This window comes from Schistocerca piceifrons, chromosome 2, assembly GCF_021461385.2.
Source record: "Schistocerca piceifrons isolate TAMUIC-IGC-003096 chromosome 2, iqSchPice1.1, whole genome shotgun sequence".
Lineage (NCBI taxonomy): Eukaryota > Metazoa > Arthropoda > Insecta > Orthoptera > Acrididae > Schistocerca > Schistocerca piceifrons.
The window spans coordinates 35,816,536-35,831,918 of NC_060139.1; the positions used below are offsets into that span (position 1 = coordinate 35,816,536).

At 43.4% G+C, this 15,383-nt stretch overlaps 1 protein-coding gene across 1 annotated transcript in view; it reads right to left on the minus strand.

The window, feature by feature from the left end:
• LOC124774002 (lethal(2) giant larvae protein homolog 1) overlaps positions 1 to 15,383 on the minus strand; it is a 354,779-nt gene that overhangs the window by 214,998 nt on the left and 124,398 nt on the right. The window contains 1 exon segment of the mRNA XM_047249448.1: positions 9,756 to 9,910. Within this exon segment, the coding sequence (XP_047105404.1) occupies positions 9,756 to 9,910 (155 nt within the window).

The window sequence follows — 15,383 nt, forward strand, 5'->3', positions numbered from 1 at the left end:
CGCCCCAGTTGTACAGCCGACTTTGCTAGTGATGGCTCACTGACAAATTACGCTCTCATTTGCCGAGACGATAGTTAGCATAGCCTTCAGCTACGTCATTTGCTACGACCTAGCAAGGCGCCATTATCATTAGCTGTTTATCTTGTGAAGCATGTACCGTCAGACCGATGTTTACCAATTATGGATTAAAGTTAAGTTGTGGTTGTTTTGGGGAAGGAGACCAGACAGCTAGGTCATCGGTCTCATCGGATTAGGGAAGGACGGGGAAGGAAGTCGGCCGTGCCCTTTGAAAGGAACCATCCCGGCATTTGCCTGGAGCGATTTAGGGAAATCACGGAAAACCTAAATCAGGATGGCTGGACGCGGGATTGAACCGTCGTCCTCCCGAATGCGAGTCCAGTGTTTAACCACTGCGCCACCTCGCTCGGTTAAAAGTTAAGTATTCCAGAAGCTACGTACCTTTTTTTGCTAGTCTATTCCTTTAACTGTTCCAGACCTCAAGCCAGCCTGCGTGAGCTTAAATGCGTGCCTTTCGGCTACCTCGTAGTGGCTTGGCCGTCTCGCCAAGTCACAACAAGAACGGTTCATGAAGAGAGAGAGACCTCTATGGTGTATAGTCACTGTAAAGAATGCTCTAAAGAAATTGCGATGGTTCAGTTAAAATAGGGAGGAAGGGACCAAACTGCTATGTCATCGGTCCCTTGTTCCAAATATAAAACAATGCCACAAGTGTGAGAGTAAAACAAGCAAGACTGACAACACAAAATGGAGAGAAAGGAATAACCACAAAAGAACGACAGGAGGGCAACAACACTTAAATGGAAAAGAGGAGAGAAGAAAACCACAGAAACGCAAGAAACAGGTAGAAGAGATTAAAATGAGAAAACATTTTACCATGGCTGGCTGACCATGAAAATAAATAGGAGAAGCCAGCCACTCTGCAACACATTAAAACCTCCACCCTAAAAGCACTATGGTGAAGGACACAGAGGGGCAAAGGACATGCACCAAAATTTAGATCAAATGATAAAACCCACCCTCACAAATAAAACTTAAAACTAAATCAGCTGATGAGGCAGTCAGATAACCAAAGATTTCGTTGCAGGGCAGTCAAAGTGAGACAATGCACCAGAATATGGGCCACTGTCAACCAGGCACCACATCAACAATGAGGCAGGTCTTCACGTCGCAGTAGGTAGACATGGATCAACCCAAGCGTTGCCAACATGGAGCCAGTAGAGAACCACAGAGTCCCTGCTAGAGGCCCACATGGAGGGCTGCCACACATTCGTAGTATCCTTAATGGCACGCAGTTTGTTGTGCGTACTGAGACTATGCCATTGCGTCTCCCAAAGCCAAAAAACCTGGTGACGTAAACACGAACGCAGGTAGGTTATCAGAACACCCATCTCCATAAGCGGTTTCCGTGTAGCCTGTTTGGCCAGCCTGTCAGCAAGTTCGTTGCCTGCGATTACGACATGTCCTGAGGTCCACACAAACACCACTCAACAACCAGACCATTCCAGGGCATAGATGGACTCCTGGATGGTCGCAACCAAAGGATGATGAGGGTAGCACTGGTCTAGAGCTTCTAGGCTGCTCCAGGAGTCAGTACACACAAGAAACGACTCCCCAGGGCATGAATGGATGTGCTCAAGAGCACGAGATGTAGCTACCAGCTCTGCAGTGAAAACACTGCAGCCATCGGGCAAGGAATGCTGTTCAATATGTCCTCCACGGACACATGCGAAGCCGACGTGACAATCAGCCATTGAGCCATTGGTGTAAACCACTTCATGCCCTCGGTACATGTCAAGAATCGAGATGAAGTGACAGTGCAGAGCTGCAGGATGAACTGAGTCCTTTAGGCCATGTGTAAGGTCCATGCGAAGCCGCGGCCTAGGTGTACATCGTGGAGGTGTACGTGGTTGGACCTTGAGTATAGGTGGTATAGGCATGGACTCCAGTTCAGATAGAAGGGATCGGACATGAACTGCAATTGTAAGCCCTCACCTGGGTCGCTGATGCAGGAGATAAACTGCCGTGGGTGAGAAAATGAGACGGTAATTCGGATGTGCAGGAGAACTACGAATGTGTGCAATGTAACTGTCAAGCAGTTGTGCGCGCCTGACTGCAATGGAGGGACTCCAGCCTCTGCAAGGACGCTGGTCACCGGACTCGTCCTAAAAGCTCCCGTTGCTAGGCGAGCGCCACAGTGATGCACTGGGTCGAGCAAATGCAACATTGAGGGCACCATTGAACCGTAAACCAGACTACCATAGTCAAGGTGGGATTGAACAAAGGCTCTGTATTGATGCAGCAGAGTAGAGCCATCTGCACCCCAGTTGGTTTAGCTCAGGCAGCAGAGGGCAATGAGGTGCTGCCAGCACTTCCGCTTAAGCTGACGAAGGTGAGGAACCCAAGACAATCGGGCGTTAAAAACCGGTCCTAAAAATCGATATGTCTCCACTACAGCGAGGGGATCATCAGTAAGGTAAAGTTCTGGTTCCGCATGAAGAGTACGACGTCGACAGAAATGCATAACACACGACTATGCAGCCAAAAACTGCAAGTTGTGGGCTAGAGCCCATGATTGTGCCTTGAGCCCATTTGTGCCTTCTGGATGGCTCCCTGTAGGCACCGCTCAGCAACACCAGTACTGGTGGAGCAGTACGAAATGCTGAAGTTGTCTGCATACAGAGAGGGTGAGACGGATGGCCCTGCAGCTGCTGCTGGACCATTAATGGCCATTAGAGGTACACTCAATACAGAGCCCTGAGGGACCCCATTCCTGGATATGGGGGGGAACTATGCGAGGCACCAACTTGGACACGAAAAGTATGAAGCAACAGGAAATTCTGGATAAAAATTGGGAGCGGGCCTCTGATACCCCACTCATATAATGTGGCAAGGATATGATGTCGGCAGGGGGTGTCATACGCTTTTCGTAACTCAAAAAAGATGGCAACAACGTGTTGGCGCCTGGAAAAAGCTGTTCGGATGGCAGACTCTAGGGACACAAGATTATCAGTGGTAGAGCAACTCAGGCGGAAGCTGCCCCGGCACAGAGCCAGTAGGGCACGTGACTCCAGGACCCAACCCAACCGCCAACACACCGTAAGTTCCAGCAGCTTACAAAGAGCGTTGGTGAGGCTGATGGGCCGATAGCTATTCACATCAAGCAAGTTTGTGCCGGGTTTGAGCACTGGTACGATGGCACTCTCCTGCCAGTGCGATGGAAAGATGCCATTGCACCAGAGGAGGAGTAGATTAGTGTTGAACGTCCCGTCGACAACGAGGTCATTAGCGACTGAGCACAAGCTCTGGTTAGGGAAGGATGGGGAAGGAAATCGGCCGTGCCCTTTCAAAGGAACCATCCCGGCATTTGCCTGAAGTAATCTAGGGAAATCACGAAAAACCTAAATCAGGATGGCCAGATGCGGGATTGAACCGTCGTCCCCCTGAATGCAAGTCCAGTGTGCTAACCACTGCGCCACCTCGCTCGGTCATTGCACCAGATCCGGTTGAAGATCACTAGGAGATGTCACTTGTAGTCAGACAAGAGACGTTTAATCATCTGACAAAAAGAAATTGTGACTTCTGCACATAAAAAATAGGACCACAGCTAGAGAGATGCTGAATGAAATGATTTTGGTTATCAAGATGGCAATGTGTGAAGTCTTTAAACACTACAATAGTAGAACCTTAGTGAAACCTATCTCACTGAATCCACAGAAATTCTGGTAATATGTAAATATTAAGCTCTATTTTCAAATGCCCTTTTCCTAAGAAAGATACAGATGGACTGCCCCACTATGCTTCGCTAACCACCACAAAGGTAACTGGTATAGATATTACTGTCAGTCAATCTGAGGAACAGCTAAAATTAAACAAGGCACCAGCACCCGTTGGATATCTGTCAGATTCTATACAGATTTTACAGCAGAATTAGCTTCCATATTAACCACAAGTTAAAACAAAGCCCTTGAAATAACAAAAGAAGTTCCCATTGATTTGAAGCACAGGTAACGCCACTCTGCATGAAGTGATCCACAAGAGCACTGTCTAATCTTTCTGAAGTTCTTACTCAAGGCTGAAACATAATGAGGCATTTCCATTAGAATGACCTCTTATGCCACCCAGTAGGCATTCTGAAACGATCAGTCTTGGGAAATCCAACTTGCACTTCTCTCACGACAACCTGAAAGCCACGGATAAAGAAAAGCAGGTTGATGCAGTATCTGACTTCCAAAAGGCATTTGGCTTTGTACTATACCGATTCGTATCAGAAAAAGATTTTGACTTGACTGGGGATTTCTTGGTAGGTCAGAAACAGAATATTATCTTTGACGGCGAGTCATCGACAGAAGTAGACATTAACATCAAGCAGACAACAACAACAGCAACTTCACATTTTTTTTGCAGATGATGAAGTTTTCTATAACAGTTTCCCCAAGTGAAATTTCCTCGTATTTCCCTGCTTTCCAGATAAGATTTAGCATTTATCCATCACAAAAATTTTTGAGATCTCAAGGGTTAGTAAAGACATAAGTTGACAAGAAAATATAGGGACTTCTGTATTTCTAAACATGTGAGCAGAAATCTTAACAAGAAACACATCTGGTGACAAAAATAAGCATTAAAATACCTTAACTGGTCTCAGAAATAACCTTAGAGAAAAGTAAATCTCTTGAGAGACGTGTATAAAGCCAGGGGAGAGTTGCGTAAACCAACACTATACATGACCGCCAATAAAATATTGGTTCTCCTGTGTTCGTTATTGTCAATTATTATCAATTGCGTTATGTCTATTATTTGAGTGGAATTGCGTGTCCGCCTGCTTAGCTAAATGGTAACGTCCTTGCCTACCATGCAGCAGGCCCGGTTTCGACTCCCGGCAAGGTTGGAGTGTTTTTCCACTCATGGACTGGGTATTGTGTTGTCCTCATCACCATTTGATGATCACAGACACACAAGTTGGCAAATGTGGCGTCACCTGAACGAAGTACTGCAACCCAGTGGCCGAACTTTCCTGGATGGCACCTCCTGGCCATCAATGCCCAGGATCATTCCATTTTACAGGTTGTTGTTGTCGTCTGCAGTCCAGAGACTGGTTTGATGCAACTCTTCACGCTACTCTATCCTGTGCAAGCTGCTTCATCTCCCAGTACCTACTGCAACCTACATCCTTCTGAATCTCCTTAGTGTATTCATCTCTTGGTCTCCTTCTATGATTTTTACCCTCTATGCTGCCCTCTAATACTAAATTGGTGATCCCTTGGTGCCTCAAAACAGGTGCTACCAACCGATCCCTTCTTCTAGTCAAGTTGTTCCACAAATTTCTCTTCTCCCCAATTCAATTCAATACCTCCTCATTAGTTATGTGATCTACCCATCCAATTTTCAGCATTTTACAGGTATTGTGTGATTTTTATTTCAAGAAATATATGAGTACATTGCGTACAAACTGCCAGCAACAGCCACAATTTTCTTCTTCTTATCGTCCATACTTTCTAATATATGAACTGCTTTCACAGCATCAAAATGTATTAGAATAAATAAAATGTCTATAAAAAACCGCACTGTACAACGTACTTTAGGTGAGACACTCTCAATTCCTCAAATCCATCGCCGTAACCTCTGGCCTGCTGACGAGCACTGCAATTCTGGATCCATGACGAAAATCCGCCGCATTACGCCACACACATACAGACCTGGCCTATGTGCAGATCGATGAGACTAGATCCTACAGGTAGAATCTGCACATTAGTGGGAAATGATGAGTTTCAGTTCGGCAGGCCCAATCCGTTAGAGATACCTGCAGAAACGGCCTGCAGTTTTGGCCCATCGCAGAAATCCGCTCGTGTGGCCAGCTAGTCATGAGTCACAGACAGCATGTTGAAACACGACTGCAGTGATCAATCTGTGCAACAGATAACTTGCGCAAATACTCTGAGAATCAATAAAAAAAAAGCATAGGTTGCAACTCACTGTGAAGATGATCACTGAATGGTAGACAGGCACTTAGAAAAGACATTGCAACTCACTGTGAAGATGATCACTGAATGGTAGACAGGCACTTAGAAAAGACAATCACACTGTCAAACAAAATTTTCTACCATAGTCTTTGTCAGAAAATTAGAGCGCACATACTTTCACACAATCACTCAGACACGCCTCATGCACACTTGACCCCTGTCTTCGGCCACCGTGCCTACAGTCTGAGAATCAGATCCAAACAAACCACTCCTCACATCTCCCTGCTTCTTGTCAGCAGCTGCTAGGCTAGAAGAGGTGACAGCACTGACTGGAAGCTGAGGGGAATGGCAAGAAAGATAGAAGCAGTAAGAATGAGGAAGTAAGGAAGCAACGAATGTACTCAACTGTGCCCAGCCAGCGATGGTGCACGACGTCTCAGTGAACAAATAATTTCATCTACTGAAACAAAAACGAGATTTTTCCAGCTTCTTTTCCAAATTTCCCTGACACATTCGAAATTCCCCGATTTCCAGATCTTCTGGCAACCCTGTATAATGAAGTACTGTTGAAAAAAGCTGCGCAAATAATCTAATATTCATAAGATTTCAAAACTGTGCAAAGAAGAAACACACAGCACCTCATGGCTACAATATCAATGATCCACAATTAGAATCAGCCAACTCCCACAAATCTCGAGTCTAAAAATTCGTATGGACATGAAACAAAATGATCACATAGGCTCCATCATAAATAAGGCATGGCACCAATACCAAATGGGACTAATGGGGGACACTGATGTATACAAAGAAAGAAGGGAGGAATGGTCTCTGGTTTATTTACCCAAGAGAGATCATCATGGAAATGGTGAGAAACTCTGAATTGACAAGCTCTTAAAAATTGCTGTTAATTATCTCTCCAAAAAATTAAATGATCATGTCACACTGGTGGCTGGGAGGCCCCATCCAGAGAAGTTTGGTCACTGGGTTGCAAGCCTTATTTCAGGTGATGCCACATTAAGCGACTCACATCTCGGTGATGAAATGATGAGGCCAACACAATACCGAGTCCACGAGAGGAGAAAATCTCCAATCTGGCCAGGAATCGGATCCGGGTCCACTGCATGGTAGGCAAACACGTTACCACACAGCAAAACATGTGGACAATTATCTCACAAAAGCCAGCTTGCTAGTATTAAGTAATAAAGCTAAACACACTCATCATTCTCTTGCTTATCACTTCTGTAGGGATTGTAAAGACAAGATTAGACTGATTCCAACAATGGAAAATCCAGGATGGAATGTAACAATATTATGAAAAAGAAAGTTGCTACTCACCATATACCAGAGATGCTGAGTTGCAGATAAGCACACCAAAAAGACTGTCACAAATGAAGCTTCTGGCCATTAAGGCCTTTGTCAACAATACGAGGTGTGACAATAAAGTAACGAGACTGATTTTTTTTGCAAGATGTGGCAACCCTGCAGGCTTGCGTAGGCACAATATCTTTGACCTCGGTCTATAAGCTGCTCCTAGTCCAAGCGGCACATCGATGGAACTGCTCAGTCGTGAGTGGTGCTGTAATAAGTTAACACACGTTTGTGTGTCTCGTCAGTCACAGAAATGGAACCGCATAATATTGCGCAACGGTATGCCATTTCTTTTTCGTTAAACTGGGTGAAAACACGACAACTTACGGTAAGCTTCAGAAGGCCTTTGGAGATCTCAAGTTTTTCGTTGGCATAAAATGTTTAGTGAAAGCAGAACGAATGTTGAAGATGTAGACCGCAGTGGATGACTATCAACCTCACAAACGGATGTCAACTTGGCCAGGGTGCAAGAACTTGTACAATCTGATTGAAGATTATCTGTGAAAATGATTGCAGAAGAACTGAACATCAATTGAGAAACGGTTTGTCTAATAATAACTGAAGATCTCGGTATTGCTGATAATTGGATTCTGCATCACGATAATGCTCCATCCCATACTGCTCTGTCAGTACAGCAATTTTTAACTTCAAAACAAATTTCAGTACTACCACAGCCACTTCATTCACCAGATATCACTCCGTGCGACTTTTTTTATTTTCCAAGAGTCAAAATAGTGGTCAAGGGACACCATTTTCAAACAACACAACATGTCCAAAAAGCTACGATGAGGGTCTTTGAGGATATTACAGAAAATGAGTTCCAGAAATGTTACCATCAATGGCAGAAGTGCTGGAAAAAGTGTGTGCAATCAGAAGGGAACTACTTTGAAGGAGACAACACTAAACGTGACAAACGGTAAGCAACATTTTTTTTCACATCGGTCTCATTACTTTATTGTCGCACCTCGTAGATCACACACACACACACACACACACACACACACACACACACACACGAAACCATATAGTGTATGTTCTTTAATTAGCAAACAAAGACAATACAAAGGGACACCAGTAACTTAGAAACAGTCATATGCAACAGAGAACTCCACTAGTTTAAGAAATTCATTGGAGCAATGTCTTCTAACAACTTTTCTACAACCATACCACAGCATTCTACTTTTGAATGACTCTGAATCAATTATACACCTATATGAATAACCACTACCAAACTATGGTCAGGACCCAACTGGAGCATATTTGCAGAGCATGCTGCTCAACATAATGAGATTCACTCCAAAACTGCTTCATAACCTGTGCCATTTGTGTTCTTAAACTTAATTCGCCCCCTTCCTCCATTGTGCCGGAGGCAGTTCTCCCTACAGAATTTCTCTGATTCCCACAACCTCTTGGCCTCAATATTTGCTAATCACTATCCTTCACCTGTCCTCTAACCTCTCTCCTGATCCCACACAATTTGAACCAGCTGCCCCCCTCCTAACCCCTCCCCATCTTCACCCAAGACAATGGCTATTATCTTATTAGTCCATGGAAGTGAGCTTTCTGCAGTGAGAAGAAACAAGAGAAATTTGCTTGACTGTTTACATTCCTATGAGAGTGATGGAACCCCCCAGTACAGATATGAACACAAACTCTAGCAGCATGACCTAACGATGATGTACGCCGATCAGTCTTAAGTCACCTAGGGGCTATGAAAGGTCACTACAAAAGCAGCCATGACAGACAGTTGTTCCTGGTGAAGGCAATAGAGGATTCCATTGAAAGCTCAACATTTTACCCAGATTTGGCACTATAGGATTCTTCTGTCACATACGTGATAATAAACCATTAATACACAAGTAACCAAATTATCTGATCTTATTCTTACAATTACGAAAATATAACTTGATAGTGATAAGAAAACAAAGAACTGTCAAAAAGAACAAAGAGGAAATATAAGACTGACAAAGTTATGTAAACAGACCAAAAAACTACATATATACTTTTTATCAATATCCAAAGTCAATGCCTCCTACAACATAACAAGTGAAATGAGAATGATTTATACAAGGATGTCATAACAAGAAACTTTGATCTCATATCAGTGTCTTGTCTGTTTAATACAAGTCTATTTTACATAATGACGTTAATGGCACTAAGAACACTTTCCATTTCTGAACAAGTAAATTAGTCAACTGTAGTTCGACATTAGCTGTTACTTTCATCCAAGGTAGTCTCATTTAAAAAGTGATTTTGGAATAAGTTTACGTGCAACTACGTCATACACATCCATAAATCTGACAGCAGCCTAATGCCAATGCACAATTTTTTTTCACAGCTTCAGTTTGCATCTATTGTTCAGTAAATAGAAACAGTGTGTCAATATTTCTAGTTTTGTGCAGAACTGACCTGTATCCTCTTCATCTGCAGCAATTGTGAAGAAATCTATAACTTTGGATGTGAAGTCAAATACAACATGCTTCTCCCCATGCTGAACTGTGACGGTGTGACGGTCACTATAACTAGCTCGAGGCATCCCTCCAGCAAAAATAATATAATCTTCACTAAAACAAAAGTAATAAATAATGAAAACAAGAATGAGTGTTTGCCCTTTCATCACCCAATGTGTCATCCACAATTTATTATACTTTTGTACACAGTACATGACCCTTTCAATACATGAATGACAGCAGCATGACATTTTGTTTTAAATGTTTTGATATACTTAACAAATTATTAACTGTAAATAAATAAGTACAAAGAACTTTAAAGTAGATGAACATATGCTTCTGAATAGAAAACTGCTAAAAATGTTTGTGACTACTTTTACATTTTCAGTTTATTTCACTGGATTCAATTCCAGAACTATTTGCAATTTGCCATCAAAACTCCAAAATAACTAAAATATCCAACGTTCATTAAATGGAAAGATTATAGTCTCCTGATTACCTACAAATCATACTCATCTTAAAGAGTATGTTCACAGGCCCACCACAACAGATGCCAATCTGTAAGTAGAAATGTTTTCAATTTGAAAATGAGCCCATGGAGGATCCTTCAAAACATCTGCCTTGGCTAAACAGCATACCTGGTACACGTAGCTGTCCCAAAGCAAACAGATATGTCAAAATGAAAGCAAATGTTGATACTGTCTGTATAACTGAAGTAAGCAGCTTTTCTGTAACCCTCCAGGTGCAGTCCACAGGATTGAGCATTATTGCGTATGTTGTGCATTACTACTACAAAACACAACATGATTAATTACCTTCTGGGCCTCTACTTCAGCATTTTTTTTCTATTCACCCCAAATAAAAGCAGAATTCTAAATTTTGGCTATGATTAAAGGAACACTGTCTGAAATCGAAGGTTAGAAAGATGACCACAGCGATTTACTAGGCACCATTCTATCAGATGTGACAAGTCCTTGCCTTCCTACAACCTTTGGACTGACATACTTAACTAGTGATGTGTAGACACAAACTCCAGAGCACAATGAAATTCGGATTTTTCTGCCACTTCCTTCACCTCTGGTAATCAGTTATGTACTTGGAAAAATACCAAGGGTCAAAAGAGGATTGAAACTCAAATCTTTTGATTTGTAGTCTGACACTTATCCACACTGTCAAGAGCTATGCTAGTGATATTTAATGTTAATTTCTATCCGTCCAACTCAACTGTGGGTATGCTGATTGAACTAGAAATCTGTTATATCCCCAGGGTACTGGAAGAAATGTAATTTGGAAGGAAATAAATCAAAGAGACCTGTATCACAAATATTCAATGCTCTCAACACATTGCCTTCATACATTATCATCAGTCTTTAAAGTCATCAGTCCGTCATCCCCCAAATTTTAAATGCACGATAACTAGCAGCATGAGAAATGTGGTCATGACAGTCTCACAATTTACAACAGTACACAATTCCATCAAAAATATAGTGTTGCCACTGCTGACTGGATATGGGAATAAATTGATTGGACAGTGTTTTATTTTCCAACCAGCAGGCCATGCCGGATTTGGCACCATATCTGCTCTCTATATTAAGTAATGTCAAAACAAATACAGTTAGAGTTTTAAAGTTTTGTGGATTGTCTAATATTTTTCCAAAACTTTTAGGGAGATGGTTTTAATGTGTCAACAGGCCAACTGGTTCACCCAATTCTTTTAAAATGTCAGCCAGCCACATTTCCCTGTGCTTTTCTTTTAGCTGTTCCGTGTTTTGTTTTCTCTGTTTTAGTTCTATGTGAAGCTACTTTACCTCTTTCTAAGTTTTAGTGCATTTGAGATAGAGTGACTATGTGATCGTTTCGAGCGCATGAGAGTGCAAAATTTTTAGAAATTATCCCCATATTAGTTTGAGCACAAGGGCACTGACGACCTCACTGTTAAGCACCCATATGATGCAAACACATGTACGATTTAAATGTTTCCAGTTGATAGCAATGTAACCTTTTGAGGAATGACTGCTAGTCAGACATATGCACGGTACATGTAGTATCACTGAGCATGTTGTCCTTGTGTAGACTGGGGAACGTGTACTATCTGTCTTTAGTTTGACCGATGGCAGACTGTGATGGCCCGGAGGCTTGGCATGAACATTTCAGAAATTGCATTACTTGTCCGGTGTCGACACATGGTGAGACCAAGGTGAAACCACATCCAAGTGTCGTGGCATTTGGGGGCCACCCATTATTACAGATGTTGATGTTGTAAGCTGGGCAGACTGGTAAAACAGGACAGGTGATGAGCTGTTGCGGAACTATAAATCAGACATTAATTTTTGGTAGAGTAAAAGTGAGTGCGAACACACAGTGCACCAAACTCTCCTAACGATGGGCCTCTGCAGCCGACATACAATGCATGTGCCAATGTTAACATGACAACATTGGCAATACAACCAAAAAGGAGCACATGACCAGCAACACTGGTTGTTGGTGAACTGGCAGAGCATTGCATGGTCTGATGAATACTGGTACCTCCTTCATTATGCCAATGGGAGGGCACAAATCTATCTTCTTCCAGGGCAGCAGCTCCTTGAGCTCCTTGACAGCTTCACTGTGGGACAGAGACAAGCTGGTGGCGGCTCTATTTTGTTGTGGAGAACATTCACTTGGGCATCCATGGGTCCAGCAGAGCTCGTGCAAGGCACCACGACGGCCAAGTAATATTGTACACTGGTTGTAGATCACATACACCCTTTCATGATGATCACGTTTCCTGACAGCAGTGGAATTTTTAAGGAAGATAATGCACCATGTCAAAAGGCTAGGAGTGTGATGCAACAGTTCAAGGAATACAGTGGCGAGTTCTGATTGATGTGCTGACCCGCTCATCTCGCCAAATCTGAACCTGATCAAAAACACCTGGGATGAGACTAAACGTGGTGTCAGAGATCATCATCTCCCTTAAAAAGCTATTTATTTATATAAATAGCACTGTTACGAGTTTTGAATCAACAGGTTCATCATCAGATGGCTCGCTCACGTTAACATAAATTTTTGCTACTTTACATTATTTTTAACTTTTTATTCCTCATATGATGAAATTTGCTTGGGATGGTGGTGCCATCAAAAGTTCTGTGCTATTATGTTCCAGTACTGACTGCTTGTGTTCATGCAGTTATGAAGAGTATATGAAGCATGCACTTGTTGATGTGAGTGTTATTTTGTGTGCAGGCTCAGAACATAAGCCCCATTGCACCATACATTCAAGGGTCCTCTCACTGGAGCAAGAAGCCATGCATCACATGGCTGTTGCTTATGCGAAGACAAGTAAGGAGGAACTGGTCCCTTCGACACGGCTGGAAGGGGGTATACCATGGCCATAATGTGGGCTTTACTAGACAGAGCTTATTATCTGTCACTTTCAGCAACTCATCTTCCCATCGACACATGACTTTGCACCTCAGCAGCATGCAGGGGGACAACATGTCTCCTTGGCTGCTAGATCCACCTTTTGGTTCCCTGCAATAGGCACCTCCTTCCCCAGTCATCGTAGTTGGAGGAGGGCATCTTGGTTTATTTTACCTGCTGGGTACATATATTAGAGAGACTAAAGGGCACTCAGAGAATTGTAACAGACAAGACATTTAGCACTGCAGGAATTTCTTGCTGTATGCTATGGCAAAGATGGTAACACTTCAAAAGCCCCATTGATGTAGTTGTGTAGTATTTTACACCTTACTGATACCTAAGAAGGTGCCGATACAGTGATGTTTACATAGGAAAGCCTGCTAAACAGCCACCTCTAGGAGGTTTAGGTTGTTAACAGTGGACTGAAATCTCTGGAATTCACAGTTAGAGCAGCTAAGGAGTTGTCTGGTCCCTAACAATCAGATCATACGATGATTGATCATTCACTCCAGGGTATTTCCTACACAGCTTGTTAAGGTGGTATTGCTGTAACTACTGGGACATGTGCGGTCCTTCCCTGGTTTGAGTAGAGGTACTAAAATTGCCCTCTCCACATGTTGTGGAAGTTGCACCATATAAAATTATAACATTCGAGGAGGACTTCCTTTGACACCACTGGCAACTGTTGAATCATGCAGTACCAGATTTGGTTGTGACCATGTAAAGTGTCAAAAGTATCAGACAGTGCCAATTTCAGCTTCCACATGGAAAAAGGGGGAGTTGTAGCACTCAGAACTGTCGAATCCGAAGTCCAATTTGCTCCTCTCGACAGTCACACAGTAGCAATGAAATGCCTGCATTGGTACTAGTGTTTGCAAACTGCTCCACTGGTGACTGAGCGATTTCTTCTTGTGTTATTTGGTGTCACCCCTGTTTCAGCACTGCTGGTATAGGTTACCAACTGTGTTTACTGACACTCTGCGTGATGGTTTCCCATACTTTCGTAGAACAAGTGGATTGGTTGATAGAGTCCAGGAACACTTGCAATGACCATTTCTTGCTCTCCTTCATGATGCGTCAAGCCCTGGCCCTCGTGTCTTGAAAGGCCGTGAGGTTGTCCTCTGTTGGCCGGCATTCAAACTGTCGAAGAGCCATAGTCCTGTCCTGGATTGTTGAATGGCACTCATTTGGCCACCAAGGTATTTGTCATCTCCTAGGTTGATCATAAGACACTGGAATGGCTAGGTCAGAGACACGATGGATCACTCTTGATGTGTTCCACCCATTCCTGAGCACTGTTGCGGCATTCAAGCACAGCCGTCTGGCTGAACAGCACCTAGTTAGCCTCGCTGATCACCCATTTCGGTGGTTTCTATTCAACCAATCTGCCTTCCAATAAGTGGACGCATAGTGAGGAGTGGTCACTGGAATGAAAATCATCAGCAGCTTCCCACTGTGATGAGCCTGCAAGAACTAGAGAGTAGCTGCTGAGAAGTGGGTGGAATTGGTCATGTTGAGGATGCACAGTTCCTGAGGCTTCAGGAGGTTCTCCAAGATTTGACCTCGGGGGAAAGTATAGTTGAGGCCCATAATACATTATAGGCATTAAAATCACCCAGTAGGAGAAACGGGTGGGGGGAGTTGCTCAGTAAGTCTTGCGAGAGCCTCAGAGTCTACGGCATCTGGCAGAGGAAAATACAGGGAGCAGAGTGTTGTTCTGACCCACATGAACAGCAACAGCTACTGCTCGTAAGTAGGTAACCGAGGAGAAAAGTGGTGTGTGCTATTGACAAACACAGCAATGCCTCCCTTGGCTCAGTCCACTATCATGTCATCTTTTCGGTGGAAGGCAAAGCCCAGTAGCACACAGACATCAGTAGCTTTGAAATGTGTTTCCTGTTAACACAAGTACAGGGGCAGTGCCTGCGCCAAGAGTTTCAGTTCCTCCACATGAGTACTGAAACCATTCACATTCCACTGTAGTAGCGAAGCCATCTATCACGGGGGTTGTACTTTCATCCTGTCTTTCCACTGGGGTGGGGAATCCACAATGGGCGGAGTTTCAGGCTTGGGGCAAGATGGTTGCCCCCAAGCAGACTTTGCAGTGGTGGGAGCTTCCCATTTGCTTTGGAGGAGCTACCACAGCAGCAGTGGAGGCCGTGCCAGATTTTTTACTGCACTCTGC